The sequence below is a fragment of the Geotrypetes seraphini genome, chromosome 8, assembly GCF_902459505.1.
Source record: "Geotrypetes seraphini chromosome 8, aGeoSer1.1, whole genome shotgun sequence".
Taxonomy (NCBI): Eukaryota; Metazoa; Chordata; class Amphibia; order Gymnophiona; family Dermophiidae; genus Geotrypetes; species Geotrypetes seraphini.
Genome location: NC_047091.1, coordinates 53552220 through 53572545, shown reverse-complemented (window position 1 = coordinate 53572545; position 20326 = coordinate 53552220). Strand labels below are relative to the sequence as shown.

At 43.3% G+C, this 20326-nt stretch overlaps 1 protein-coding gene across 9 annotated transcripts in view; it reads left to right on the top strand.

The window, feature by feature from the left end:
* DPF1 (double PHD fingers 1) overlaps positions 1-13242 on the top strand; it is a 146600-nt gene extending 133358 nt beyond the window's left edge. For all 9 annotated transcript variants that reach the window (XM_033953542.1, XM_033953539.1, XM_033953547.1 and 6 more), the window contains one exon: positions 11124-13242. In XM_033953542.1, coding sequence (XP_033809433.1) covers positions 11124-11194 — 71 coding nt within the window. In that variant the 3' untranslated portion in view covers positions 11195-13242. The remainder of the gene's footprint in view (positions 1-11123) is intronic.
* Positions 13243-20326: the final 7084 nt, after the last annotated feature.

Genomic DNA, 20326 nt, shown 5'->3' with positions numbered 1-20326 from the left:
GAGAAGAGATAGTAATGGTGATACAAGAGGTGCTTTCAAGTGGCAAAGCCAAACTTTTATTGCCTTTTGTCTTTTGCTGGATTGATATTACTGCCACACACACCCCAGATTCCTGTCTGACCTCTTTCATTTTCTCCTCTACTTTCTCCCTTCTGACTAAAATCCAGCCATGGAGGCAGCTTCTGCCTATTAAATCTTCCAAAAGACTCTGTCCTTTGATTTTAATGTGTATGCCTGAAATGGACCCTCGTAAGTCATATAGCCTAAAGTTCCTTTTCTAAATTGCTGACAGAGGACATGAAGTGTCAGAATAAGGGTTGTAGTGGCAGTAGATTAAGGTTCTGAGTCTCTGGTTTCCCCAGAACTGTGCTTTAACCACTTGGCCTACCTTTAGTGAATCCATGTTGCCTCTGGTCCTGTAATCCACAGGATTCCAGAAACTTCACCATTCTCTGATTTTTTAAAAAAGTGTTTCCATTAATTTGCTTACCAGAGAAGCCAGACTTACTGGCCTGTAATTCCCTCTTCTTCCTTACTTCCACTTTTGTGTAGAGGGACCACATCCAACCTTCTCTAGTCCTCCGGTTCCACTCCCGTTTCTAGAGAAGCATTGGAAAGGTCAGTCAGCAGAGCCACCAGAACTTCCCTAAGTTCCTTCAGCACCATCGGATGTCCATCATCTGGTCCCCATCGCTTTGTCTATCTTTAATTTAACTAGCTCCTCACGAACACAATCTTCTGAAAATTGATCAGGGTCTACCACTACTCCATCCCGATTTGTGTTTATCTTCTGTAGTCCCGCTCCCGGCGCTTCAGCCGTGAACATAGAACAGCTTCTTTATCAGCTTCTACATATTGCTCCCCTTCACTTTTGAATCTCACAATGCCTCTTTTGCACTTCTTCCTATCACTGATATATCTAAAAAAATGTTTTGTCTCCCCGTTATATCGAATCAGCTTTTTTTTCTTCCATTTGTATCTTTGCTTTCCTGACTACTCGACTAGCCTCTCTTAACTTTTCCAGATATTTTTGCCTGTCTTCCTCTTTCTGCGATTTTTTGTAGTTTATGAAAGCTAATCTCTTATTCCTTACCTCCTCAGTTAACTACTTTTTAGAACCAGGTATCCTTCTTTTCCTCTTACTTTTGCTTACTTGCCTTACAAAAAGGTCTTTCGTCCTTACAATAACTCCTTTCAGTTTTGCCCACTGCATTTCTACTCTTTCCAGATACTCCCATCCAAAGAACAATTCCTTGACGTAATCCCCCATCCGAACAAATTTTGGTTTTTTTAAGTCTAAAACCTTTACTTTTGAATGAGTCCTCGCTATACCTGTGTTAATATTAAACCATACCATGCAGGGATCACTGAATGCCAGATGATCACCCACTGTAACATCAGAAACATTTTCCTGGTTTGTAAGCACTAAGTCCAGTATGACGCCATCCCATGTGGATTCCAGTTCTCCTTGTAGAGAATCCAGGATCTCCCTACTTCTAGAAACCCCCCACAATAGGGATACTCCAATCAACATCCAGCATATTAAGAACATAAGAATTGCCTCTGCCGGGTCAGACCAGGGGTCCATCGCACCCAGCAGTCCGCTCCTGCGGCGGCCCTCCAGGTCCTTGACCTGTAAGTTCCCTCCACCTGAATTGCTTATGCTCTAATCCTGAAGTACCATGTAAAGTACCCCTCTATCTATACCCTGTCATCCCTTTCTCCTTCAGGAAGTCATCCAAGCCCTTTTTGAAACCCATTATTGTACTTTGTCCTATCACCTCACCTGGAAGCGCATTCCAGGTGTCCACCAAGTTTCAAGTTTAATAATTGTTTTGATTAATCGCTTAATCTTATTTCAAAGCGATGAACACATTAAAATTACAATTTCTGGGAAACAATACATGACAGAACAATACATATTAACGTACAATATTAAAAAAAATTACCATTACAAACTTATAAACACAAGGAAGGGGGGGAGATGAAATACAAAATCATTATAGGAAAGTAGAACAAAAAAGGAAAAATACAAAATGAGTAAAAAAAAACCCCTCTGAGTGAAGAAGTACTTCTGAGCATTCATTTTGAATCTGTCTCCTCTCAGTTTTTCTGAGTGCCCTCTTGTTTTTGATGTCCCTGCTAGCCTGAAGAATCTGTCCCGCTCTACCTTACCTATACCTTTCATGATTTTATAGGTCTCTATCATGTCCCCTCTAAGTCTCCGTTTTTCCAGGGTGAAGAGCCCCAGCCTCTCCAGCCTTTCAGTATAAGCAAGGTTTTCCATGCCCTTTATCATTTTTGTTGCTCTTCTCTGGACCCTCTCGAGCATCACCATATCCTTCTTAAGGTGCGGCGACCAGTATTGGACGCAGTACTCCAGATGCGGGCACACCATCGCTCGATACAGCGGCAGGATAAGAACATAAGAATTGCCATCTCCGGATCAGACCCATGGTCCATCGAGTCCGGCGATCCGCACACGCGGAGGCCCAGTCAGGTATACACCTGATTGTTCTAATCACCCATATCCCTCTATGCCTCTCATAAGGAGATGTGCATCTAATTTGCCTTTGAATCCTAGCACAGTGGATTCCTTAATAACCTCCTGTGGAAGAGCATTCCATGCGTCCACCACTCGCTGCGTAAAGCAGAACTTCCTGACATTTGTCCTGGACTTGTCACCCCTTAGCTTCAAACCATGTCCTCTTGTCCGTGTCACATTGGACAATGTAAATAATTTGTTTTTCTGCTCTATTTTATCGATGTCTTTCAGTATTTTGAACGTCTCTATCATGTCCCCTCGCAGCCTCCTCTTCTCAAGGGAGAACAATCCTAGTTTCTTGAGTCGTTCCTCATATTCCAATTTCTCCATACCTCTTATTAGTTTCGTTGCTCGTCTCTGCACCCTCTCCAGCAGTTTTATATCCTTCTTTAGGTTGGGAGACCAATGTTGTACACAGTATTCCAAGTGTGGTCTGACCATTGCTCTATAAAGCGGCATTATGACTTTCTCCGATCTACTCGTGATTCCTTTCTTTATCATGCCCAACATTCTGTTTGCTTTCTTTGCCGCTGCCGCACATTGTGCCGACGGCTTCAGGGTCCTATCTATCAGTACACCCAGGTCCTTTTCTTGTTCGCTCTTACCCAGAGTTGCTCCTGACATTCTATACTCGTGTTCCTTATTCTTACTACCTAAATGCATTACTTTGCATTTCTCCACGTTGAACTTCATCTGCCATTGCTCTGCCCATTTCTCTAGCTGATACAAGTCGCTCTGGAGTTCCTCGCTATCTTCCTGCGATCTGATTTCCCGGCATAGCTTTGTGTCGTCTGCAAACTTAATGATCTCACTGGATATTCCGCCTTCCAGGTCATTGATATATATATTAAATAGAATCGGCCCAAGTACCGAGCCCTGGGGCACACCACTAGTCACTTTCTCCCAGTCTGAGAACTTCCCATTTATGCCCACTCTCTGCTTCCTGTTTTCCAGCCATTTGCCTATCCACCTTTGTATATCTCCCTCTATTCCATGGCTTTGTAGTTTCCTGAGAAGTCTTTCATGCGGAACTTTGTCGAATGCTTTCTGGAAGTCCAAATAAATTATGTCCACCGGCGTTCCATTATCAATTTGCTTGTTCACGGTCTCAAAAAATTGAAGCAAATTCGTTAAACATGATTTCCCTTTCCTGAACCCATGTTGACTGGGTTTCAGCAAGTCGTGTGTATCTAAGTGCCGGACTATGCTATCCTTGATCAGTGCTTCAACCATCTTTCCAGGGACAGACGTAAGGCTCACTGGTCTGTAGTTGCCCGGTTCTCCTCTCGATCCTTTCTTGAAAATTGGCGTGACATTCGCTATCTTCCAGTCATCTGGTATCTGTCCAGTTCTGATTGTCAGATTGGTGAGTTTTTGCAATAACTCTCCGATTTCAATCTTCAATTCTTTTAAGACTCTCGGATGAATTCCATCCGGTCCAGGGGATTTGTCACTTTTAAGTTTGTCGATCTGGTAGTATATCTGGTCCAACTCCACTTCAACTGTGGTGAGGCTGTCTTCTATTACTCCATTAAACACTTTCATTGCCTCTGGTATTTTTGCAGTATCCTCCTCCGTAAAGACAGACGCAAAGAAGGAATTTAGTTTGTCCGCAATTTGTTTATCTTCCTTAATGTACCCTTTTCTTCCCTGGTCGTCCAGGGGTCCCACCGCCTCTTTTGCGGGTTTTTTTCCCTTTCACGTATCTAAAGAAGGGCTTGAAGTTCTTGGCCTCTTGCGCTATTTTTTCTTCATAGTCCTTTTTGGCATCCCTCACCGCCTTGTGACATTTCTTCTGTTCGTCTTTATGTTTTTTCCATGCTTCGGTCGTTTTGATGTGTTTCCATTTTTTGAAAGAGTCCTTCTTTTCTTTTATGGCTTCCTTCACCTGTCTGGTAAGCCATGCCGGTTCTCCCTTACCTTTTGTTCTCCCTTCCTTGGAGATCCTCGGAATGTGTAGGTTTTGTGCTTCTGTGATAGTACTTTTCAGTAGGGACCATGCCTGGTCTACTGTTTCAATTTTATCCACCTTTTTCTTGAGTCGTTGTTTCACCATGGCTCTCATGCGATCGTATTTGCCCTTTTTAAAGTTAAAGGTTTTGGTTAAGGTTTTGGCACTTTTTCTATTCCCGATGTCAAGCTTAAAGATGATCACATTGTGATCGCTCGTCCCCAGCGGTACCGTAACTTCTACTTCTTTTGTCGGTCCCGTGAGGCCATTTAGCACCAAGTCCAGGGTGACGTTGCCTCTTGTCGGCTCTTTCACCATTTGTTCCAGGAAGCAATCCCCTAGCGCCTCCAGGAACTTGGCCTCCTTGCCGCAGTTGGAGGTTCCTAGTTTCCAGTCTATCCTCGGGAAATTGAAGTCTCCCAATATTATTACATTGCCCGTCTTGCATTCTCGTTTGATTTCCTCTATCATTTCTAAGTCAGTTTCATCCGCCTGTCCCGGGGGACGATAAAAAAGGCCAATTTTCGTGGCTGCACTGTTTTGTCCAGGAATCTTGACCCAGAGGGACTCTAGCTTCTCTTTCGTTTCCATCGTAGCCACTTCAACAGATTCTACTCCTTCCTGCACATATAGGGCAATACCTCCACCTTTCTGCCCTACTCGATCTCTTCTATATAGTTTGTATCCCTGAAGTACTGTGTCCCATTTGTTTTCTTCATTCCACCATGTTTCTGTTATGCCAATGATTTCCAACTTATCATTTCTTGCTATTGTCTCTAGTTCCCCCATTTTGTTTCCTCGTTCCCTCGTTCTGGTGGTGATGCCTTTTTTGATAATACCCAACATTTTGTTCACCTTTTTTGAGGCCGCTGCACATTGTGCCGCTGGTTTCATCGTTGTGTCCACCAATACCCCCAAGTCTTTTTCAAGGTTGCCTTCCCCCAATACCCTCCCTCCCATCGTATAGCTGTGCATCGGGTTCCCTTTCCCTATGTGCAAGACTTTACATTTCTCTACATTGAAGCTCATCTGCCATCTATTTGCCCACTCACCCAGCTTGTTCAGGTCACTCTGTGACCCCTGTGGGACACCACTCGTGACCCCTTTCCACCTATTAGTAAAACGTCCCCTTTTTTAGATATATTCTGAATGTCTACTATTAAATCTCTGTCCACTTCTTCCATCTGTGAAGAAGAACTTAAGAGCAGCTTTACTGGGTCAAGCCCAGTAGCCTGTTCTCACAGTGGCCAATCTGGGTTACTTGTACCTGGCCAAAACCCAAGGAGTAACAGTATTCCATGCTATCGATATAGGGCAAGCAGTAGCTTCCCCCATGTCTTTCTCAATAACAGACTATGGACTTTTCCTCCAGGAACTTGTCCAAATCTTCCTTAAATCTAGCTACGCTATCCGCTCTTACCACATCCTCCTGCAACACATTCCAGAGCTTAACTATTCTCTGAGTGAAAAAAAATTTCATCCTATTTGTTTTAAAAGTATTTCCCTGTAACTTCATCGAGTGTCCCCTCCATGTCTTTGTAATTTCTGACAGAGTGAAAAATCGATCCACTTATACCTGTTCTACTCCACTCAGGATTTTGTAGACTTCAATCATATCTCCCCTCAGCTGTCTCTTTTCCATAAGAACATAAGTAATGCCTCTGCTGGGTCAGACTTGAGGTCCATCGTGCACAGCAGTCCGCTCACGCGGCGGCCCAACAGGTCCAGGACCTGTGCAGTAATCCTCTATCTATACCCCTCTATCCCCTTCTCCAGCAGGAAATTGTCCAATCCTTTCTTGAACCCCAGTAATGTACTCTGGCCTATTACGCCCTAACCATTGTAGTCTTTCCTCATACGAGAGGAGTTCCATCCCCTTTACCATCTTGGTCGCTCTTCTATGAACCTTTTCTAGCACCACTATATCTTTCTTGAGCTATGGAGACCAGAATTGAATGCAATACTCCAGGTGAGGTCGCACCATGGAGCGATATATGGGCATTATGACATTCTTAGTCTTGTTAACCATCCATTTTTTAATAATTCCTAGCATCCTGTTTGCTTTCTTGGCTGCCGCCGCACATTGATTGGAAGGTTTCATCGTATTGTCTACGATGATACCCAGATCCTTTTCTTGGGTGGACCTAGCATCCGGTAACTGTGATTCAGGTTATTCTTCCCAATGTGCATCACTTTGCATTTGTCCACATTAAATTTCATCTGCCATTTGGACATCAATGTGTATCTTTCCAAATTTATCCACAGTGCCAGTGTAACTGCAGATCCTGCAATTGTGTGGCTTTAATATGATCTTTAACATATAACACTACTCCCCCTCCTTTTCTTCCTACCCTGTTTTTCTTGAACAGATTATAGCCCAGTATAACTTCATCTCAAGTCATGGTTCTCTATGAACCACATCTCCATGATCACCACTATATCCAAGTCATCTTCTTCCATCATTGCTTCTAGATCCAGAATCTTGTTTCCCATACTTTGAGCATTAGTATATACTGCTGTCCAGACATTGCCCCCTTTTCCCATCTGTGTAGAGGTATTCAGTGATTTGCTTACACAGGGTCTTAGATCACTCTGCCCCATCACTTCTAGTTTAAAGCCCTCTTCAGTAGATTAGCCAGCCTACTGCCAAAGAGACTTTTTCCCTTCTTTGATAGATGGATTCCATCCCTGCTCAGCAGCCCTTGGAAAATCATCTCATGATCCAGTAATCCAAAACACTCTTGACGACACACATAGCCACACATTCATCTCCAGGTTGTGTGCTTCTCTGACCTGGCCCTTACCCTCAACAGGGAGGATGGATAAGAATACTACTACCTGTGCACCTGACTGCTTCACCTTCTCTCCCAGAGCCACAAAGTCACTTTTGATATGTTCGCAGGGGTACCTGGCAGTATTAGTGCCAGCGTGAATGAGCAGCATCGGATAATAGACATCAGGCTTGATGAGTCTTGGCAATCTTTCCGTTACATCTTGGATTTTGGCACCAGGTGGGATTTCAGTCTATTTTTGAACAAGCGAAGAGGCATGATGCATGGACTCAGGTAGTCTATTCCAGGCATACGGAGAAGCGAGGTACCTGGGATTGTGCCGGAGCTGGTGCCGGCTTAGCAAAGAAGCAGCAAAATAGAGGCCAGACTCCTTCTCCCCCCACATGAGGATATGCTGGAGCACGCATGGAAGAAAGAAGAGGTGGATAGGTATGGCTTGGAGGGTCAGCCCTGCCACATAAGATTTTCTAAGACCTGGCATCTGCCAAATAAGCTAGCATTAGGATGGCAGCTTGACTTTGGTCTGAAGTCGTTTAGCCACGTCAAGGGAAGTAGTTACTTTGAAAACCAGGGCTTTCTTTTCTAGCAAAAAATGTCAATACACAAATACCAGGCCATTTTTCAGGAGTGGGGATGATCACGACCCACCCCACAGTCGCCAGGCCCCATGCAACCAGCTACAGAATCCACAAAAAGGCAGCACTGGGTCATTTTTATCAGGCAATGGAAAAGGTGCTAGCACTCATGCCCCTGAGTGACCCCTCACAAAAAAGCCCTGTTGAAAACTAACCTCATAAGGTAGTAGGAAGGATTTGCATATGGGACATAGGAATGGCAAAGAGCTGGGAGTCATTTTATCTTCATCCTTTTATTTTGGTCAGTGGTCTGGGCACTCTGTCTACTGCCTAGAATTTTTCAGAAAATCAACCTTCCTAATTGTGAGCTCTGTTGCTTTCTCCTTGAGTCTTACTCCTAGGGCTCCTTTCCTTTTGTGTATTGCTATAGTTTATTTCAACACAATATATCCAACTGTAATAGACAAAGGGGTGTTACCCTTCTCCTCCACTGCCAATTCCATACTTCGTTCCTTTCATCTAGCTGCCCCTTATGCCTGGAATAAATTACCTGAGTTTGTTCGTCAGGCCCCTTCCCTTCCCTTGTTTAAAAGCAGACTGAAAACCCACCTTTGATATAGCTTTCAATCCTTAACCTACTCCTCTGCCCTCCAACCCAGACAGCTGATTAACCGTTCCCCTTAACTGTATCCATGACATCCTGTTTGTCTATGGGGAGCAGAGCTGAGATTGTGATGTCATAATGCCTCATTCCACCAATAAAAGACAACCTCATCAGTGATGTCACAATGGCTAGATTGTCCTGTACTCCTTCTGCCCACCAACCCAGCCAGCTGATTAACCGTTCCCCTTAACTGTATCCATGACATCTTTTTTGTCTGTCTTGCCTGCTTAGATTGTAAGCTCTTTCGAGCAGGGACTGTTTTCTTACTCTTTGTGACTCTGTACAGTGCTGCGTGCGTCTGGTAGCGCTATAGAAATAATTAATAGTAGTAGTAGTGTGGCTTTTAATGGCCACTCCTCCTCCATGTCCCAAAGATTTTGAGTCCCTAATTTTGTAGTTTTCTAGTGTAACTCACTAGGCCCAGTGCTCATCCTTATTCTTCACCACTGGTCATGTTTGTTACTTAAGTAACACTAAAAATATCAAACAACTCCAGTTAAGTATATGCTGGGTAATATACCAGGTATTTTACTGACCTAATGTACCTGTGAAATAACTTGAAAGATTATTGTAAGAGCTTATTTAAAGAGGGAAAAGGCCTCAGAAGCCACTGCTCTCTCCCATGCTTCTATCATTGGCCAAAAAACCAATTTGAAAGCAAAACATCTTAGACATTAAGTAAGACATTAAGATATCATTGGCTTGTTCATATTTAGCTTTGTACACAGCACTAAACTGGTGACAGAAGCCAGAGACAACTTTTAGGGGCCCTTTGTCTAGGCAGGTCCGTGGGCCACAACTACTTCACAGTGAAACAGGCCCACAGCAATTTGTACTTCCTTTTTCTGGCAAACAGCATGTATGTTATTACTTCTTCAGGTCCACCCTTTCCCTGAAGCACCTCCATGAACAGACACATAGGTATATACAATGTGGGTCAAGGAAGCCCTCTTTCACCTGGTTAATAGCTTTTGAACATCTCTCTTCCCTTAGTCCTGCACCTTAATCAGCTAGATTCCATCAGGTCCAAGACCTCCAAAGATATGCTTAGGAAGAAAAGTGGGAGAGAGGAGATATGATAAAGACCTGTAAATATCTTTGTGCCATAAATACACAGGAGGCGGCATTCTTTCAGTTGAAGGGAAGCTCTGGAATGAGGTACTTGGGATGAGAGTGAAAGGGGACAGATTCAGGAGTATCCTAAAGAATGCTTCTTTGTGGCATGGATGCTAAATGTGTGGAACAGCCTCATAATAGAGGTGGTAGTGACAAGGACTGTATCTGAAGTCAAAAATACATGCAACGAGCACAGAAAGTAAGAGATTGTAGAGCTTGGGCGATCGGTATGGATGGGCAGACGGGAAAGGCTCTGTAAGGAGTGGCCTAATGTTTAGGTAAGGAGTAGCCCATAGGTGTCGGAATGGGGGAGGCCACGGGGCCATGGCCTCCCCAGAAATTGGCAGTCAGAAGAGTCAGTTATGGCTCTATCCTCCCGGCCACTGTAATTTTAAACCTGCGAGCAGCATTGCTGTAGAACAGGAGTGTCAAAGTCCCTCCTTGAGGGCCACAATCCAGTCGGTTTTCAGGATTTCTCCAATGAATATGCACGAGATCTATTTGCATGCACTGCTTTCATTGTATGCTAATAGATCTCATGCATATTCATTGGGGAAATCCTGAAAACCCGACTGGATTGCGGCCCTCGAGGAGGGATTTTGACACCCCTGCTGTAGAATGAAGACGTCCGGGGCAGACCTGCTCGTTTGATGCTGTGCGGCGGCTGTCCAAAGATTTAAGTTTACAGCGACCAGGGAAGGTAGGTAGGGGAGTCGTTGTGCTACAGGATCCTGCTGGGGCACAGCTTTTGGACCCCTCCCAAACAAAAAAAAAATCATTCCGCTGCCTATGGAGTAGTCCAGGGGTGGGCAACTCCGGTCCTCAAGGGCCGGAATCCAGTCTGGTTTTCAGGATTTCCCCAATGAATATGCATGAGATCTGTTTGCATGCATTGTCTTCAATGCATATTCATTGGGGAAATCCTGAAAACCCGACTGGATTCCGGCCCTCGAGGACCGGAGTTGCCCACCCCTGGAGTATTCTAAAGGTTAGTACAGTGGACTAAGATCCTGGGGAATTCCCACTGCAGCTCTTTGTGACCCTGGGCTAGTCATTTAACCCTCCATTGCCCTAGGTACAAAACTTAGATTGTGAGCCCTCTAGGGACAGAGAAGGTACCTGCATATAACATGTACAGTAGTGTGTACATCTAGTACAGTGGTGTCAAAGTCCCTCCTCGAGGGCTGCAATCCAGTCGGGTTTTCAGGATTTCCCCAATGAATATGCATGAGATCTATTTGCATGCACTGCTTTCATTGTATGCTAATAGATCTCATGCATATTCATTGGGGAAATCCTGAAAGCCCAACTGGATTGCGGTCCTCAAGTAAGGACTTTGACACCCCTGATCTAGTAGCACTATAGAAATGAGTAGAAGCGTTTGTCGACGTTTTTATTGCCGCTGTGATATTTGTAAGCTGAAAGAGCCTTCAAGTATCTCAATCTTAACATGCCGCCCTCTCCTACCCTCAATCTGCAGGAAGCTGGAGCTGTCATTTGTGCCTGAGACAACTAAAAGAAAAGGCCTCGGCATATATCACCCTTACTTAAGGAGAAGCCGGTGCTGTGAAAGAAAATTCCTGACGAAGAATGCCCCTGGGAGCTCACCGCGACCCATGGAGAGCCCAAACATTCCAGACTGAAAAGGCTGAACACACTGTCCTAGAATTTTTGTCTTTATTTCTGTAAATTTGGGGTAACCAGGGCAAAGGGGTTGGGGGGAGGGGGAATCATGTGTGATCTGAAAAAGAAGGACCAGCTTTCTTGTCGTTTTAACTCTACTGTACATTTTGTGCTGTACGGAGCATGCTCAGAGGAGTGCTGGCACTGCAGGAGTCGCTTGCCGTGTCAGATTGGAGCTTATGGCTCAGTTTTTATGTTTCTGAATTGATTCAGTTTTCCAAAATGAAAAGCAGCATTTAGCGGAGGCGTAGCAAGTGTTTTACAGGTGCCTGCCCTGTGGCTAGTACTACAGGAGTCATTGGCTGGCACACAAGAGATGCTGATTTAACCAAGGTGTATAAGCATTTTATTAGTTCCTGGTTTGCTGGGATTAGGCTGGCTGTCAGTGGATGATTAGAGGTAGATTTTCTTCAGCTGCAATGTCAGAGTTAGGTTGTAGAGCAGTCAATGATTTATCAGAGTTTTGGTGAAATGTTAGTTGGTTGGTCCGCATTTAGTCATTCTCAAGCCAACAGAGCGCCATTGCTTGAATCGCCACAGAAGATGGTTCACTAGAGTTGCATTATCCACCAGGCGTTGTCCAGCAATTGACAGTTTTCGAGAGTGAGGTTGGCCGGCAGCAGAAAGATTTTTCAGAATTTGGTTGTCTTCAATCTTAAAAGTTTACTCACAAGTGGATATTTGTCCGTTTGGGTATTCATCAATTAGTTAAGAGGATTTGATTGTCCTCAGAGCAAGAGTCAGGTACTCCAGTAGCTGATCAGTTCATCAGTTAAATGATTTAACAGCAGAGTGGTTGTACGAAGTTGGCTGTCCACAGACCAGTAAGGGGGCAGAATTTGGGTGTCTGCAAGGACTAGTTTCTAAGACTGCAGTTGCTATTAAACTGAAGAAAGGGAAAGCCTCAAGAAGCTTCTAAGATTAGGTATAATTTTGCTTTTACAAATAGGGGATGAAAATGCTTGCTAGATTTTGTGTGTGAAATTTGTTTATGTTTAAATAGCATTTTGCCACATTAGGGGGGGGGGATTGCTCCCTATTGTGTGATCTACACAGCCATTCAGGAACCTCAGCTGAAATCCACTTAAAAGCCATAACTGTTGGGGGCCATTGAAAATAAGGGGGTGATAGTGAGAGATTGTTCAGCATCGCACCGAGCATGCTCACTACAAAAGCTTTATTGGTTAACTAGTTGCTGTCCCTTTTGTGTGGGTGTCTGTCTCTCTTGGTGAGGGGACGGGGGGTTATTTAAAGAAATTAGGTTAGAAATCAATACTATAAAGCCATGGCTGTATGTCCTGCCTTGGGATGAGCACTTTCTGCTATTGCTGTCATACAGATAATGGCAAGTCCTATCCTCCTCTCTTCCTTCACATTGGCTCATCTGCACTTGCAAATAGGTATGTGATGCTAGCATTGTTTCTGCACCCCTTAAAAACATCAAGCTAACCATTTCTGCAGTAAAGAACTATGTGCCAACCCTCAAGGCTTCCAAGCCATACCTTCCACCATAATATACGCATGTGCGGGTAGTAGTATTAAACCATCGTTCTTACCAAAGCCAAAGGGATTCTGTATACACAAAGCACTGGTCAGGGCCTGTGGACGTCAGAGGTACAATATGGGATAACATCAAAGTACATATTGTTAGCATTAAGTCATCCTGTGTCAATATAAAAATAGCTTTTCATTCAGTGGGTGTGAACTGATATGCTTGAATGATGTCATCACCTGACTACACCCACACTCTCTTTCTTGCTATACAAACCAGTCGGCTCTCAATGCTGCGTAAGGAAATCTGTGATTATATTCCCAAACATGGCAGCCCCTGGAGAGGTCAGGGAATCGACAAAGCACAGTTTTGAACAAATTAGCAATTAATGGCATGCTGGAAGATTTTTTAAAAAAAACAAAACTTGACCTAGGATGAGAAGAGGGTTGGCCTTAGGTGGCTTAGAAGCTGTGTTCGCCTGCACAGGAAGGTAGGTGGAAGCCCTTGCCCCAAAAGGTGCACTGTGGAGTTCTAGTTGTCACGAAGAACATCCACCTCATGGCCAAACTAAGAAGCTCTTAACTACTGTAGTAGCCATTGCACAAAATCAAAAGCCATTTGTTTGTTGATAAATACCAATGATTTCTGTGGCGATTGCGTTGACTCCTAACTCATGTCTGTCAAGTTCCTGTTTCCACACTCTTTTCAGACCCAACCTGTGCACAGGCAGAACAGAAAAGGGCTACATCATTCCTGCCATTGATATCATCACAATACAACACAAATTTTGTAACATCTTTTATATATATATATAATATAAACACAGTACTTGAATGTGGAATAGAGGCAGACTTACCAAATATGAGCTGGGAGGTACAAAGCAAACGCATGCACACTTAGAAACAAGGAGATGGGAGCGGTTGTCCTGTAGTGCCTGAATTTTGAAGTTTTGCTTCATTAATACTGAAATGCTGCCTGCATTGCTTACTGTAGTCACTCATGAAGACCAAAACCAGCCCCAAATAAAACAGTATATTAACTTAAAAAGAATGCTGTTCCTTAAACGTTGGTCTTAAAGCCACAGTTGCATAACTCTACTAACTTATCCTGGTCAACCCGTTGTCCGGGCATGCTCAGCTAATCTAATCTAATCTAATCCTTAGGTTTGTATACCGCTTCATCTCCACGTTCGTAGAGCTCGGCGCTTTTTACAGTAGAAGAAATAGGAAGGAACTACAACAGAGGGTTAGAGGTAGAAGTGTGAAGAAAATTTAGAGGACTTGGGATGCCAAGATATAAGAGTTTCCTTGATTCCTAAGTTGGAGGGAGACTTACATTTTTGAGAAAAGCCAGGATTTCAGATGTTTGCAGAAAACTTGGAGAGAGCTCAAGTTCCAAAGAGGGGAGATAAGGTTGTTCCAGAGCTCAGTGATCCTCACCATTGTCACCAACCAGATACCATATCGTCCAACCCCTTAGAGCATCCACAAGCACAGTATTATCACTTGATGCTCAGTACTCAGAACAAGTAGGGTTAGCCTGATCAAACTGTGGTCACATAATCCCTTCTCTTTGTACCTCAGGTAACAGTATTGTAAGATCAAAGTATGAGGTAAATACTCATAAACCCTTTCTTTATAATTCTCATGCCTATTATAAAATGAGACGTACTTCTGGATATTTTTTTAAAAAAACAACCCAAGAGACATCTTTACATTTTTTTTAATTTTATAGATATTTTACTACTTAGGTAGAAAAAAATTAAGATATCATGAATAGTCAGGGGGGTAGGGGGCATTAACCAAGGCCACTTAACACCAAAAATAACTGAATTTTTCCCCTTTGCTTTTATTAAAGCACAAAACAGAAGAATTAGCCTAAAACAAAAGTTTTTCAAGTCATACGAAATCCAAACAGCCATGAAGCAACTGAAGAGAGGGCGAATAGTATAGCCAGAGGCTCCAGGCTTTCAGTTTTGTGAATTGGTGAAACAGTGGAGAGGACATTTTCTTGAGCACAAGTGGATTGTACCACTTACTAATCAATCTCTTGGGTTGCCTGGCATGGTTTCTTAGTGTCAGGGCTACAGAACGGGTTCGGTGATATGAAACATATCCAATCCCTTCTCTAGGGCCTTTATTGCGCTTACAGTGCAGCAGTGGGGGGGGTGTGGTATGCGTGTAAGGTTTACGTTTTTAAAGTTCCCACATAGCTTGCAGACTAGAGAGAGCAGCACGGAGGCAGATATTTCACCCATTCCCAATGGAATCTCCCATCCCCACAGTCTCCTCCATCCCTACCTCTCTACAGGAGTCGGTGCTACTATTTACGTGCACGCAACCCTTGTTTCCTCCCAACCACAAGAGCCCCCCATGGTTTTTGGATGGTAGTCAATATTTAGCTAATGAGTGATCCAAGCCTGTCTGGTGTTCAGCTGGCGATCTCGACGCATTCCAGACCTCATTTTCGAGTCACCAGAGATGATGACTATACTGTACTCCCGCAGGAATCACAAGGCAACTTCTTCCATCCCTATGGCAAGCCTGTGGAACTTCTTCCATACCCACGGGAATCCTGCGGGATTCCCGCAATCCCCATTCTCGTGCAGCTCTTTATTGCAGAACCACCAGCAATCAAACGTTGCTGACTGGCACTACACATACTTAATAGCCATGGACTTTGAAACTACTCAAATGTGCAAAGTTGTCATCATTGTTAATCATGCTTAGGGATTTCAGCATGAAATTGCTGGATGCTGCTTTACCACCTGGGCTAGTTTTACCCATAGAGGGAACAATATTCAGCCAAATAAAAGTAGAATATTGTGCCTGATATATCTAGATGCATTATACATCTGTTGATCTCAAAAACCCAACAAAATTGAAAAAAATAATGTTTTGGCTAGCTCACATGAATGCATCATTAGGATAATTATGTAACCAGTGTTTCCTATGGTTGATGTATGTAGTAACCATCTTGCCTTTCATAGCTAATGCAATGGCACTAGGGTTTCAAAGGAAAGTCCTCTGAAGATCCATCAGTTAAGGAGAAGTTTTCACACATTTTGTAGTGGATTTTTCTTCCTCTTCAATTGGATTTTTTCTTCTCTGTCTGACTGTCTTGTGAATGTTTGCCTTCATATAGCCTGCTGGTGATTGTGTTTGGGGAAGAGGTTCAGGGAGTGTGAATAGTGACATGGAAAGGCCTGGGCAGCACTTCTACACCCAGCTGGGTAAATTATTGCCGTTTTCTTTCAACTCCTGTGATCTCTCTACTTTTTTTCCTTCTTGGTGATTTCCCCTTCTCATTTTGTCTTGACAGTTCCATGACTTCATCTCCTCTTGAACTATCCTTTATTTAAACATGCCAGCCTGGAGGTCAGAATGCATGGATGTGCCTTTGAGCATCACGCACTTGTCTGACAGTCACCACTTTTAGTTTTAAATGTGCAAGGCTAAGGTTTAGCTACTGAGGAGCAGATTCCAAACCAAGGATCATTTCTTTAAAATATATTCTCGTTCTTTTTTTTTTTTAAATAGCTTTAGATGACTTCCATAATATCCAAAGTAGATATTTGGACCTGATTTATAGTCCTTATTTTGAGAGTTATGCCCCTAAATTGGTCTCTCTGAAAATTTACTGGGGCAGAGTGCTTAAATTTATACTCAAAATTTCACTCCCTGGCAAATTCTATATATTCTGCCTAAAGTAAGAAGCCTACACTGGCGCACCTAGCCGATATAAGCAGCTAACGTAATTGATTAATAGGCTAAATCAGCACTGATAATTGGACCGCAACACCTCATAGTGGCTTTAATTGGACATAATGAAAAGTTAGGCACCTAATTCAAAAAACAAAATTCTATAAGAGGTAGGCACCTAGTCCAAAGCACCTACCTAAAAGTGGGCATGGTTGAGGGGGCAGATCATGGGCATGTTTTCCAGTGAAAAACCCTGGAATAAATAGAGTGTGTCTAAAATTAAGATGCCTAGCGATGCTAAGTGTAATTCTAGACAGCGTGCTTACCTTTTGTACAATTGCGCTTAGCCCTGCATTAGGCGCTGATTTTTTTTTAGTTGCACTTTATAGAATTGGGCCAGATTCTATAAGAGATAACTAACAATTACCAAAACAACCTTAATTTAATTGGTCGACAGGCGCCAACCTGATTTTTAAAAAGGTAGGAATCTATTACATGACATTTAGTGGTGCCTAATGCCTAAGTGGACATGTTTTGGGGCAGCGGCAGGCATAGGCGCTGCAAGGTGCGATTCTCTAAAGAACTTAGGCGCCTGCAATGTAGGCTGGTAAAATCCTGGCTTTAAGACTTTTGTTAGGCGCGATTCTATAAACGGTGCCTAAGCATGGGATGACCACAGAGAGTCAGAAAATAATAGTAAATATTGATGGATTTAGGCCAGTACTGGGCAGACTTGCACGGTCTGTGTCTGTATATGGCCGTTTGCTTGAGGATGGGCTGGGGAGGGCTTCAGTGGCTGGGATGGTGCAGATGGGCTGGAGTGAGCTTTGACGGAGACTTCAGTAGTTGGAACCTAAGCACAATACCGGGCAGAGCTTTGGATTCTTGCCCAGAAATAACTAAGAAGAAGAAAAATTTTTTTTTTTTTAGATTGAATCAGGTTGGGCAGACTGGATGGACCATTCGGGTCTTTATCTGCTGTCATCTGCTATGTTAAGTGTGATACGTGGCCAGCACCATTTCTCTAGGTGCTGTTTGCAGAATCCAGCCCTAAATTCATAAACGTAGGAGCACAATAAGTAAGTGACAGCAGGGGTGGATTTAGAGCAGGAAAAAAAAGTTAGAGTTTAGCATCTACAGTGTTTTCATAAGCATAACTTTTAAAGCTCTTAAATTAAGATGAATTTTCAGTTGAAAACTTAAGATCTAAATTTAGCTGAAAGCAGAGCACAGATTACTTTTTTTTTTTTTTTTTTAATTTCGGGCCTCTTCGGTTATAAGTCAATGTGTCACCTCAGCCTGGAGCTGGAGCAGTTCCTGGCCTTCCACTTTGAGGGATGTGCTTCTCGCAGCCCTGCTCTGTTCTACCATAGGCATGTTCAGAGGAGCAGATGTCATTCAATTTCTAAGCAAGATGAGAATTATACATTGGAGAGGAGACCCCTGAACATTAGTTTGTGCTGTGATTCTTTCTAATTGGATGAGTTTAAGAATTAGCCAGAAGGCATGGCTTTATAGGAGGCTTGTGAGACCATGCACAGGCCCTTTCTTTAGATGGCCATAAGCATGCTAAGCTTTAATAAAAGGGCACCTAATTTAGAATCTTAAAAACCCTTTGCAATTCCCTTGAACCTCTGGGAGCTATCAGGATCAGAATGCTGCCGCCTCGCAAAAGCAAAATTCCCAGTTGGCTCTTCCAGTGTATGAAGCCATTTATGACAGCATAGATAAGCCACCCTTACCTGGCCCAGTGAGAATAAGACAACTTGTGACTGTTTAGGTGGCATGGCTATTTCTGAGAAAAATGAGGGCAGGTAACGACCATATGGCCTATCTAGTCTGCCTATCCATGCCATCTACTATCCCAGGGGTAGGCAATTCTGGTCCTCGAGAGCCACAATCCAGTCGGGTTTTTGAGATTTTCACAATGAATATGCATGCGATTGATTTGCATACAATGGAAACAGTTCATGCAAATTAATCTTGTGCATATTCATTGTGGCAATCTTGAAAACCCGACTGGGTTGTGGCTGTCAAGGACCGGAATTGCCTACCCCTGTACTATCCCATCCTCTACAGATCCGATGTACTTATCCCAAGCTTCCTCGAATTCCAATACGGTTGGGGGGGGTTGTCTCCACTGAGAGGCAATTCCATGCATTCTCTACTCTTTCCATGAAAAAGTATTTTCTGAGGTTACATCCTAGTCTGTCCTATGCCCCCTCATTTCCTAGGGCTTTGAGGGAATTCAAGACTCTTAACGCAGCCCACTCAAGCTATTGTACCATGCAGAGAGGGTTCAGATTTTCTCCTAGGATGTAGCTAATTTGGGTAATTTGCTTTCTGAGGCATCTTGGCTGCATAGGTTTAATGTATCACTATGAGCCCAAACTGTTGTGAGAATCATTTGGTGCCATTGCTGTTTGCAAAATGCCTCTTTTTTTTCCTGGTATGTGTGTAATTACAGCTTTGATAGCTAAGAACTGATTGAATCAGTGACTTGGTTTTGCTTTCTATGTACTTATTCTTGCTTTGCATGATGTAAAAAAAAAAACACAAAAAACCCAAAACACCAAACCTGTGATTTTTATTTTTTTTTTTTTTGCACCCTTAAAAAGAAAAGAAGCACACTTACTTTGCAATAACTATCATAACGTAGAATGCACCCCCAGTGGCCATAAGATTGTGCAGTTTGTGATCACTGGCTGGAGTAGGGTTCAAAATGCCAAGTTATTGTTACTTTAATACTTAAATTTTAAATCTGCTGTTTCTGGAAGGTCAACTTTCCAGCTTTGCTTCTCTATGGCTTTTGCTTCTCCAGAACCTCTAGGCCAGGGCTACCCAAACTGGTGGGCTGTCCATAGAAATATCACCTTTGGGGAATCACTTGCTTTCTCTGGCCATATAATGTGGTTGCGGTTAGAAAAAGTTTGAAAACCACTGTTCAAGGGCCTAAGCTCTGAAAGGGCCCCATTGGGATTCGCCAAGTTTTCATGCTGGTTTCTCATTGGCTCCCAACACCAACTGAAGGCCATTCTGAGATTTTAGTCTGGCTCTTATCACGCAAGATCATTTTAGACCTACCCTTCCTAAGGCAGCCTGAGCCTGTTCCCTTAGCTCTTATGGAAGCTCTGCATTCCTGAGATTGCACTCCTGTTCTTATTTTCAAGTATGTCCATCAAAAAACAGACCACAAGAAGCAGAATGCACTTTGAAGAGGTAGCTGCCAGGTGCAGAACAGTCTGCTTCAATTTAATTACAGTCAACACTGGCAGAAGTTCAGAGAAAAGGGTCCCTAATCAATCTTGCCTGTGATTCACTTCATTGCAAACAATAACATTATAAATGTTATCACCTCACATTTTACTGGGTCCAATGTATCTTCTTCAACATAGTAAAATTCCGAACATGCTCTACAAAAACCAACCCTGTAAATACAAGGCATGCACTGCCATGAAGGTGAACTTGTTCCCAAGAGCTCTACCCAACAACCAAAGACATCAATGCACACAGGAGCCGGGCAGAATAGTCTGTGGTTTTAACTCTAGTGGCCAGGCTTTTCCATAGCTTTCCCAGTACAACAGCTGTGATAAGTTTTGAGTCAGCCAAGCGAGTCCTTCATGCTGGCTCAGAGCCATTCCTTGGGTCTCTCACAGACATGAGCAGAGCCTTGAAGCGGTAAAGAAGGGTAGTAGCAGGATTGGACAGGGAGCTGTCACGATGAGTTTCCACTAGGGCCTAAAGGCTGGATTCTCAAACCTCACCATGCCTTTAACGATGGTCGCTAAACTGGTTTCCAATCACCCA